The 11,189-nt window shown below is 42.2% G+C and overlaps 1 protein-coding gene across 2 annotated transcripts; it reads left to right on the top strand.

Annotated features, from left to right (window-relative positions):
* Window positions 1–1,176: 1,176 nt before the first annotated feature.
* Window positions 1,177–10,760, top strand: LOC130196919 (mothers against decapentaplegic homolog 4-like). 2 transcript variants are annotated; one of them, XM_056419341.1, is made up of 10 exons: window positions 1,177–1,380; window positions 2,572–2,977; window positions 3,602–3,776; window positions 4,097–4,351; window positions 4,496–4,603; window positions 4,721–4,771; window positions 5,584–5,767; window positions 6,392–6,560; window positions 6,947–7,085; window positions 7,743–10,760. In XM_056419341.1, exons 2-10 carry the CDS (start codon window positions 2,738–2,740, stop codon window positions 7,952–7,954), a joined length of 1,533 nt encoding a protein of 510 aa, XP_056275316.1. In that variant the 5' UTR covers window positions 1,177–1,380; window positions 2,572–2,737; the 3' UTR covers window positions 7,955–10,760. The 2 variants fall into 2 exon arrangements, with proteins under 2 accessions (XP_056275316.1, XP_056275315.1); XM_056419340.1 differs by having other exon boundaries at window positions 3,602–3,797.
* The last annotated feature ends 429 nt before the right edge of the window (window positions 10,761–11,189 follow it).

Here is an 11,189-nt window from a genome sequence, read left to right as displayed (position 1 = left end):
TAGCTCCTGGTGTTCACTGCACTCTGCTGGTCAGTCTGGGGAATCACACTACAAGTGGATGGCAGACAACTGGATAAGTATTCCACAATGTAAGTGGACCCAAAATGTGACAATATTTGTGACCCCCTCACGTCATGTGGTCCCCTCAATATTCTCAATATTCTCTGATTCTCTGATTCTCTCTTATTTCTCTCTTTGTGCTGCAGTTGACAATTTAAGAGGAAAACAAGACACAGAGAATTAAAAGAAAACAATTGCCTTCTCAAAATCCTCATTATTGAAAGAGAGATACGCAGAAGAGAGGAACACAAAGAGAAAGAAAGATCATAGGCAATTAAAGTCAAATTATGGGAGCATGCCAAATGCATTAGCCACCAAAGCCGCTAATGTATCATCATTGTGCGGCTTGTCATGCACATTCACATTTGTAATTGGGACAAATTGGTAACCAGTGGGGCGTTTAAAGTCACACAAAGTGTGTGTGTGTGTGTTTTATATTCTCATTAATTTATGGAGGGTATTATGAAAGTGGTACATTCAGGACAAACCAACTACTTTTGAGTCCAACGAAACATCACAGCAGCTGATTTCACTTCACCATTTTTTTAATACAATCATACGCATATTAAACTGAATCTGGAAACATTTCCCTTTGCTGTTTGGCATTTTTACAATTGTTTATATGCTATTAGAAAATGTTTTTCCAACAGTAACTGTATGGTATTGTATTTGTAAGAACGACACAAATCATGAAGTGCTTATTAATAAGTAATAAGATACATATCTACAATATACTGATGTTAATGTTGACATAACATGTAGGCTTGGGTGTGTGGTTATAAGGCTATAACGTGATAGTAGCCTGTATGTTACTTTGTGTATGTTACGAAGTACTCTTTTGTCTCTGTTTATTTGTGATCATCTTGCTCTTCATGTCATTATAACAACATAATTTAAAAAACGGATTCTCTCCATCAGAAGGAGTGGTAGCAGTAGTTTCCATAACTGAAATAGAAGTGAAGTAAATAAAGGGAGATACCATAGAATAGATAGGCTGTAGGGTAGATCCAGCAGAAGCAACATACTTAGTGGCAGTGCTCAGAGAAGAAAACACTTATATTACGCATGCGCAACGCGCCAGCGAAGCAAACAGTGTGAGAAGTCGATGAGGACTTGACTTGATCCTGGCTCTAGCTTCGAGGATGTAGCACCACAGCTCGCGGACAAGGATTTCCACGCGTCATGTTTTTGTAAACAGCTGGTGAATTCATGAAGATAACCCAGGGGATGTACAGGATCCACACACGCTGGCCCCGTCGGCACGGTAACTTGGGACCGAGGCAGGGCTCTCCTTCCAGCTGCCGCACGAGCTAACGCCAGGTAGCGCAAAGTGCTCACGCGAATGATTTACGTCTCTTCCGTTCGTTTTCAGGTTTAAACTGTGTCGTGCTTACTCGCCCACCAGTGTGCTTTACAGTTGCGTACTTGTATCCTGTCGCTGCCCATGGAACAAAAGCGTGATAAACAAACACGCCTGCTAACCTGCGTAGTAGCATGCTACGTTAGCTAGTTTGCTATCATCGCTGGTGTTTTTAGTAGCAGGTAGCGAGCCAATCAGGTATCAAGTCGTTTGAGTGAACCGTGGTGTTTCCGGTTAAGATTTTCAGAGTAATCCCGTACTTTATCAGTAATCTATATAGTAGCAGCCCAAAACACCGGATAAGGCAGTAAAACACGTAAGACAATACGTATTACTAGCAACCAACATTATTTGTTTTGGGGCATGACAAGTTAATTAATTTTCTTTTCCCAGACTAAAAACTTAACGCAGGACACATTTCTCTCGACTACCTGAATTGCATGTTTGTGAAAAATATTGCTTTATATATGTTAACCACCTTTACTGTTGATATCAGAACAAATGTCTTACTCACCACGTGTCTTAGGATGTATTTGTATAGTCCTAACGCACTACGGATCTTACCTTTCAACATTTAAAACGTGTCACCTTTTATTTTGAAAGCAAGAAGTGTTTACTTCCGGCTAGCTTTGGTCTAATGCAGTAACTTCCCAGGAACAACTACAGCCAGACTGGCGCCGCTAGCGAGCTAAAAGAGGCAAGCGAGGACATCAACTTAACCTTTATTTTTAGCCCAAAATATTCACTGCCGAGCTTAGTCTAAAACCGTAATCTAATAACTTTTGCTACTTGATCTACTAAGTTTAGTATTATAGAAACACTGGTAGGCTTAAAACTTCACTTTAATATTACAGAAATATTGTGTTTACCGTTTTTCGCTATAAAGCTTTTTGAATTAACTTTCAGTCAGTTTTACACTCAGTTGCTAGATATTGGATACTTACTAAGTTATACCTAGCCACAATGTATGCAATCTGTCATGCAGGTCAATGTTAAGTTTGTGTCTCATATTTGTACCATTTGAGGTAAATAGAATATTACAAATACCTCGCTGTGCAACGCTGTAAGACTCATCAGCACCACAAACAGGAGCCGTCAAAATGTCTCTGGACATCAGTTTGATGAAAAAATGCACGTTGTCCTTTTTTCAGATCTTGTCACCTTTTCTCCCGATGCCGAGAGGCGTGTGGTGACATATCTGCCGCCACTGCAGCTGAATTACTGTGAAGATTGCCTTTCCTCCGGCCTCCTGACGAAGTGATTCTGTCAACATCATATATATCATCCCAGAAAGTGCGGTCAGACACAGAAGTCAAGATGTCCATCACCAACACGCCTACCAGCAACGATGCCTGCCTGAGCATTGTGCACAGCCTCATGTGCCACAGACAGGGGGGAGAAAGTGAGACATTTGCCAAGCGGGCCATCGAGAGCCTGGTGAAGAAATTGAAGGAAAAAAAAGACGAGCTTGACTCCCTCATCACAGCTATCACCACCAACGGCGCTCATCCCAGCAAGTGTGTGACCATTCAGAGGACGCTGGATGGACGACTGCAGGTAGGACGATACCGCTATCTAGCTCATTTATTTCATTCACATTTAGAAATATGATTAATTTTCTGCAAATAAGTGTTGAGACGCTAAGGTATATATTACATCTGTTACTTTTTGTATATTATTATTATCATATTATTTCCAAAAGCTCAACGATATTTACTTTGGTATCATCTATGCGAAGGAGAAGCATCGAATGTTCCCGTTTGAGAAGTTGAAACCATCACCACCATTTGGTCTTTTTGGTTAAAAAATAACATAATTTGTTGGTTAGCCAAGTTGTTTTCTGAGAAACATATTTCTGTTTCAGCTCTTAAAAACTTGTGAGGTGAGAAAACTGCCAACATAAACATTGCAAGCTGTGTTTTTAAAATGAAATTGTCTTTAATTCAGCACGAAAATTCTTTAAGATCTGGAAAATTATTAAGCGAAAAGAATGTGAGAAGATTCAGATCTCTCTGCATTTAGTGCATTAGACCAACGTTGTGCTGTAGCCAACATGTATCTAGTCGCCACTCACTGTTGACACCATGACAACGAGCTTAACTGACACCAGGTTTGACCTGAATTTAGAAATGAATTAACTTTGTATCTGTGTTCTTTCTCACTGTTGTTGTTTCTTTCCAGGTGGCTGGGCGTAAAGGGTTCCCTCATGTAATCTATGCCCGTCTGTGGCGGTGGCCGGACCTGCATAAGAATGAACTGAAGCACGTCAAATACTGCCAGTTTGCCTTTGACCTCAAGTGTGACAATGTGTGTGTCAACCCCTATCACTATGAGAGGGTGGTGTCTCCTGGCATAGGTGAGCACGGAGCGATTTTCAGTGAGTTTACTTTTTGAGTGCTTCAACATCCGTTTAAATGTTTACATAGGCTTCAATAACCCAATTAGAATAACAGCTGTTATAAATGAAACCTCAAATATTCATATATCTTTTACAGCCACTGAAGTGAACTTACTAGTTTTTGGGCTAAAATGTGCATAATTACTGATGTGATCCTTTAACTTTACTTACAATAATGACACTAATGTGACTTTCATTGTGCCTGTATAGTTTTCCCCTTTGTTATAGATTGGCATTGTCAGGAACCAGTTCTCCCTCTTGCTCCCTTTGATCCACAGACCTATCAGGACTGACACTGACCAGTTCTGGTCCCAGCTCGGCCCTGATGGTTAAGGACGAGTATGATTTTGATGGGCCGCAGAGTCTGCCCTCAATTGACGGAGGGCACTCCCTCCAGACCATCCAGCACCCTCCATCTGCCGGCTGCCCGCCCCCCTCTGAACCGTTTGAGAGCCCAAACCTGCTCCCGGCTGCCGAGGCCTCCACCTCGGCCTCAACATCCTCCTTCCCTGCCATTGCTGCTGGACCAGGCGGTAAGATCCAGTCGTACAATATTCCTGTGTGTTTGTCCTTATGTCCCATTTTAAATGGTTTGTACAGTCTTTTCCTGTTTTGTGAATTGCAGTAGATTTGTAAGATTTTTATTGGAACTCTCTGTGACTCTTCTTCTCTCCTAGGTGCCAGTGCAACCTGGTCAAGGAACAACAACTTCACATCCAACATCCCCCATCACACCAACGGCCATCTACAGCATCACCCTCCTATCCAACAGCCCACACACTACTGTAAGTACACACCGTCACTACAGCTCTAACTTACTCTTTTAACTCTATTACACACTAGAACTTTTTTTTTTAAGTGCAAAGTGGGTGATCTCTGCCATTATTTTCTGTTTCTTTCAGGGCCGGTGCATAATGAGCTTGCCTTTCAGCCTCCTATATCCAATCATCCAGGTGAGAACACAAAATCAGAACAGAATATTTAGGTCTGGTGTATTATAAAACTCTTGGAATGGTATGTCTTTATTCCCACATTTTGGCCCACATTTTTGATTATTCACGGGCAGCACGGTGGCTCAGTGGTTAGCACTGTCGCCTCACAGCAAGAAGGCCCTGGGATTGAATCCCGGTCTTTCCAGGTCCTTCCTGTGTGGAGTTTGCATGTTCTCCTCGTGTCTGCGTGGGTTTCCTCCGGGTACTCTGGTTTCCCCCACCATCATAAAGACATGCACCGCATCGTATGGATATGAATGAATGTTGGTGGTGGTCGGAGGGGCCGTAGGCGCTGATTGGCTGCCACGCTTCCGTCAGTCTGCCCCAGGGCAGCTGTGGCTACTGATGCAGTTTACCACCACCGGGATGACTGTGTGTATGACTACTGGACTCTGGACTCTGTAAAGCGACTTTGGGTACTTAGAGAAGCGCTATATAAGATTAAAGATTATTATTATTATTCACAGATTACTGCTTCTACAAGTGAGACTAGATGAGATGGAAAGCTGTGTTAATACGCTCAGTTTGACAGTTTCTCACAGAAAATATACACATTTATGTTATAGCATAAAGTGCTGATTGAAAAAGTTGATTTAAAATATAATAGATAATGTAAGACAATAAAAATAGATATTTGATTAAATGTAAATGTTGCTTGGTTGTCATTTCATATCTATAACTTAAAAACTAAACTCAAGTAAACTTGAAGTCGCAACAGTTTCATGTTACCGTGACATACAACCTTTGGCATCAGACTCTCTCCTCTGTTTCAGCTCCTGACTACTGGTGCTCCATCGCCTACTTTGAGATGGACGTTCAGGTCGGGGAGACATTCAAGGTGCCCGCCACCTGCCCCACCGTGACTGTGGACGGCTATGTGGACCCCTCAGGAGGAGACCGGTTCTGCTTGGGCCAGCTCAGCAACGTACATCGCACTGAGGCTATCGAGAGAGCGCGGTAGGGACGACATTTAGAGCGAAAGCATTACAACCTTGCTGCTGATGTACTTTCTGAAATAAAAGCATTTTTTAGTAAATAAAGAATCATCGAGCAATGTTTTTAAACTACGTTTATTTTTTTACATGTGGGTCCTTATATTGTTTCCTGTTTATTTATAAATACCGTGTCTTTTTACCACTTGTGGCGCTGTAGAACACATTTTCATGAGCAACCCACTTTGAGTTGTTTGTATTTGTTAGCCATGGGACTTTCAACCTTTTTAACTGATGCGAACAACATTGTGGAAACAATGTTTCATCCCAGCAGTTTCTCCCCAGCGCAAAGCATTTTGGGTTGAAAGAAAGATGTAATACACAGCGCTGTGGCATCAGTGTCTGATTTATTTATATAATGTAAAATTCAGTTTATAAACGTACTTATATTTCAAACACTATTTATTAAATAACTATTTTTAAAGCATTTTTAAATGCATACTAATTTGGAATATATATATTTAAAATCTCACGTACCCCCATTTGAGAACCACTGTGTCATCGGCATGTTCACAAGAATGCCGAGGACGTGCCGACCCTTGACGCTGCTCTGACCCTCGTTCTGTTTGTCTTCTCTCCTCTCTCCCAGGCTGCACATTGGGAAAGGGGTTCAGCTGGAGTGTAAGGGCGAGGGGGACGTGTGGGTGCGATGCCTCAGTGACCACGCAGTGTTTGTTCAGAGCTACTACCTGGACAGAGAGGCGGGCCGAGCCCCTGGAGATGCCGTTCACAAAATCTACCCCAGCGCTTACATCAAGGTAAGCGCACCGGGTCACCGGACTTATATTTTGCCCCAAAAATCCAGTTCCATGCAGTCTCCTCAGGCATTCTGCCCTTTTTTCATATTGTTTTCTTTTTCTCTATACAGTAGTTGTGTGTTACATAAATAGTTTACTGTATGACCAGTTTCACATCTTTTTCACCTGTGTCTCTCCTACACACACAAACAGACACACACACACAGATAAGTAGAAGTCAATGGTGTGTTTTTAAGGCCAATGAGTTTTTCTGAAGTGGAGAATTGCTCTCCAAAGATATCTCTGATTTCGTCTACATTGAAGAGGTGATCTGTCAGTATTTACTTTTCTCCTGTGCCGATGGCTGCTGAATGTGCAGTGTTTAAACGTCTCTTCTGTCCTGCCAGGTGTTTGACCTCCGGCAGTGCCACAGGCAGATGCAGCAGCAGGCTGCTACAGCTCAAGCAGCGGCTGCAGCCCAAGCGGCCGCCGTGGCCGGGAATATACCTGGACCTGGATCAGTTGGAGGAATCGCTCCGGCTATCAGTAAGTCCAACGCAGACACACAGCTGGTGTATGTGTACGTCGTTCTGCCAGCGAGGAGTTAGTGTGAGCTGTGTACTTGCATGTGTAAAGAATGGAGAAGATGTATGTAATGTCACGTACACGCTTCTACCGACTCCTCTCGGATGAGAAACATTTGCTTGTGTCGGCTTCATCGCTCCAAAAATCAAAGCTAAAAGTTCTGCACATAGTGTTTTGCTCTAAGTTTTTACTTTCTCATAACTATTTTCTTATAACTTATAAGTGCTTAATAGAAGGATGTAAGCTATTTTCATTTTCAAATTAATCTGCCAGTATTGTTGTTGATTGAACACTTAAAGAATTAGTTTTATTTCTGAAAAATGTTTTGGTCCAACGAAATACAGTTTACTGTCATCAACGTCTGAGAAAGCCAGCAAGTATATTTGTTTTAGAGGCTACAACCTGTGAAATATGGCCTAATAACTGATTACAGCGATTCAAAAATAATCCCAGAAATAAATCTAATACTTGTTTCAGTTGAAGTGTAATGGTCAAAATCACACTTAGTTGGTCTTTTTAACCTTGGCTTATTATAATTCAATGAAACATCCCTACACGTTTAGAATCGTGAGTCATGCAGCATGCTGACGGCGTCTCCCTCTCCTCTGGCTCCCTCAGGTCTATCAGCAGCAGCCGGCATCGGGGTCGACGACCTCCGGAGGCTGTGTATTCTCAGGATGAGTTTTGTTAAGGGCTGGGGGCCCGACTACCCCCGCCAGAGCATCAAGGAGACCCCCTGCTGGATCGAGATCCACCTGCACAGAGCTCTACAGCTACTGGACGAGGTTCTGCACACGATGCCCATAGCGGACCCACAGCCTCTGGACTGAGTGTCGCACACAGTGGCAATGCCTTGTGGACAACGTCTTCCTCAGTGAACTGTTGAGTGGAGAAGCCAGTGAGCTGTGACACTGACGCTGTCTCACATGGACAAAAGAAAGACGAAAAGGGACAACTTTCAGGTGTGTTTGCGGCACCTCGGTGCACTGTGGCTCCGACTTTTGTTTCTTCTTCTTTTTTTCTTCTTTTTTTAAGCAAGAGTGACACTCAAATGAGCCAAAGTCAGATATCAAAGATATGTTTATCTTTTATTTTCGATAGCTGGCTTTGTTTTGTGATTACTGGAATGATCAACTCTCGGACCAGAAAGAGAGCTCGCCGATAACCTTCGTTACAAAACACCACGACATGCACATGGATGACCTGCAGACGCCATGAAACCGGAATGTCCAGCGGCGACTCGGTCTCCAACCGCCGCCGACTACCGGCAGACGTCACACTCGGTAAACCATGAAAGAACGTCTCCGTGTTGTGCCGCTGTGGCATGAGGCGGCTCTCCAGGTGCTGCTGGTTTCTGTATCTGCTACACACCTGGCATGACGAGCAAGTTCGGCCAACTGTCGACACGCTGCTGGTCGCTGCCTCTCGGGTGATGTAAAGGGTTGAGGGCCACCCGGCTCGGATCGGGTGGTACCAGACGCCCGCAGTCATCCACCTATCACAGTGAAGGAAACGACAAGCGTCGTGATCGAAGCCGCCTCAGAGCTGACACGAGTAAATTAACTCTTCTCGGTATGGGGCTGGACCTTAAAACTGGTTGAGGGCCTGGTGGGTGTCCATTGATGAACCCCCATCCCTCCCTCCATCTCAATCTAACAAGATTATGGAGCAAAGCAAGATCCCCAGCTGAGGTTTTGGACACGAGCCTTTTTGTCCATCGTGACAGAGTTGAACCGCCCACTGATGATACCGTACGTCTGTTTTTACTGACTTCCTGTGATTTTATGTCATTTTTTCGGTCTCTCAAATACGGTGATGACAAGATGCTCATTCAGCATTGGTCACTTTCCACCATGGTCGCCTCCCACCTGTTTAAGAAAGACTTTTATCCGGCCATAAAGGATGAAGCTCCTACACGTCTGCAAACTCCTCGCATTTTTTCACTTTCACACAGCAGAAGAAAGAAGACAGACGGTTGTTATCGGACGTCTTGAGACGTAATCGCAGTACAAGGAATAGGTTTTGGCAACTTTTGGCTAAACAAAGTAGTAATTACGCCCAAATATACTGGAAGTCCAGTGTGATCATGAGTCCCAGTCAGCTGCTGGACTTTGCCCCAATCACATTTATTTGGGATTATTTTCATTTGTTTAGATTTTTATCTGCAAGCATACCCGACTCCTCACACATGTTGGGAACCATTGGACTGAAACATCTTATGACTTGCAGCCCACGTACACACCACCTGATCAAGGTCTCTTGTGTGGAGTTTACTGATAAAGACACGGACATTTAAGACGGTCTCCCTGCAATATTGAGATATTTTCTTGGTTTTATTTTTTGTTTCTTTTATTAATTGATTTGTATTCTATTTGTAGCACTTTAATTTTTTTCTCCCTCGTTTTTAATTCAATAACCCTACTTTTGAGGTGGCTGTCCTACAATACAGAAAGGGAGAGAATAGCTTGATTTTTATATATTTTATGTAGGATTGTGAGCAACTTCTTGAAACATTTGTAACACTAATACATTTGCTTTAGCCCTTTCTATATATATATATATATATATATATATATATGAAAGGGAGCATTCACACCGATTTTGGAGGGTTTCTTTTTTAATTTGCAGTTTTCTTTTCTTTTTAAATCAATGTAAATAACATCTTTTAAAAAACAATTTTTTCATGCATGTCAGTGTTTGCATGAATTTGAATGGCAAATGGACCCTTTTTTTTAAAAAAAAATTTTTATATACAGTCACTTCACAAACTGGATTATCTGAGGTGAGTTGAAACCGGCACCTGCTAGAGGTAAATGGTGGGAAGCTACAGTCGTAGCTGATGGAAATAATATCAAATTTAATCTCCCCTAGTTTTGCTGCCCAGCTCTTTAAAGAAGGCAACTTGTCTCTCGAGGGGACATTTTATACACTAACGGCGTTGGTTATGTATGCGGCTTCTCTTTGACAGTAGAACGTGTTCACGCATACCATATCTCACTGGTGAAGGTAGATTGACACAGGAAATCAGATTTCTGCACGAGTCGCCCTCGTCTCCACCGCACATTTAATTTGCTCGCCACATGTTGAGACTCTTCTGTTCATACTTGTTTTTTTGCACCAAACTGCTATACAATATATTATTTCTGATCATCTGTTCATGAAAATATTTGTTTTTTTTATGTGTGTTTTTGTTTTTCAATGTAATGCTATTTTGCAGATGAACAAGACAAATTGGTTCCTCTGAGGTTAAGTTGAAATGTGGGTGTCGGTGGCGTCACAAGAAGTGATCCACTTTGCTATCTCTCTCTCTCCTCTGGTCCATCTTTCCTTATTTCACCCTTTTTTTTTTTTTAAGCCTCCATCAGGTATCAGTCAAACTCAATTATGCATCTGATTGATCCGACGGTAGGAGACAGGACATTTCATTATGTAACTGAAAGAACTGATGCTGAATTCTGTTTATGTTCTGCAGTGCTTTCAGGTGGACAGATGTTTTTAGAATACTTGCAGTTCTAGGAGCCTATAAAGACGCGGCTCGAATGAGTTGATGTTGACTACTTTGACAGATTGCAGATGTACAATTGACCTGTATTTCTTATGTGAATCTTGAATTAAACATGGCCTGATATTCTCTAAGTGGTGACCTGTATATTTTCTCAACACGGTAACATGTACACGGATGGAATTAGTAGTTAAAATGTTTTATTTATCATTGAAACTGGTTGAAGTTGGTAGAATCAACGTACCAGGAGACCTTTATCAGAGGAAGATATGCATACCTGCAAACTTGTCACCTGTCGGTAAAATTCGCCATATTTAAATCAAAATAGGAAGTTGGTTCATAAATGACTTTACCGTATTATATATAATGACAATGTATGTTGGTAATTATCATTATTAGGGCCCGAGCTCTGACTTAGAGCGGAGGACCTATTGTTCTTAAAACGTTTTTTTATTACCGTACGTGTTTTCGGCGCAAGCGGTGCCACCTTTTTCACCCCTCGTGAGTTTGCAGGTAGATATGACATCTTGCAGCAGAAAAAGCATTAGCATTATTATGTTAAC

The sequence above is a fragment of the Pseudoliparis swirei genome, chromosome 7 (assembly GCF_029220125.1).
Source record: "Pseudoliparis swirei isolate HS2019 ecotype Mariana Trench chromosome 7, NWPU_hadal_v1, whole genome shotgun sequence".
NCBI classification, from domain to species: Eukaryota; Metazoa; Chordata; class Actinopteri; order Perciformes; family Liparidae; genus Pseudoliparis; species Pseudoliparis swirei.
The sequence above is the reverse complement of the archived record's forward strand: the minus strand, read 5'-3'. Positions and strand labels throughout refer to the sequence as shown.

What these genes read in the sequence shown, in the direction of transcription:
- LOC130196919 (XM_056419340.1), top strand. Translation starts at nt 2,738, where the DNA reads ATGTCCATCACCAACACGCCTACCAGCAACGATGCCTGCCTGAGCATT. An exon ending in CATTGCTGCTGGACCAGGCG is followed by an intron (nt 4,352 to 4,495) that starts GTAAGATCCAGT and finishes CTTCTCTCCTAG; the next exon opens with GTGCCAGTGCAACCTGGTCA. An exon ending in CCAACAGCCCACACACTACT is followed by an intron (nt 4,604 to 4,720) that starts GTAAGTACACAC and finishes TGTTTCTTTCAG; the next exon opens with GGCCGGTGCATAATGAGCTT.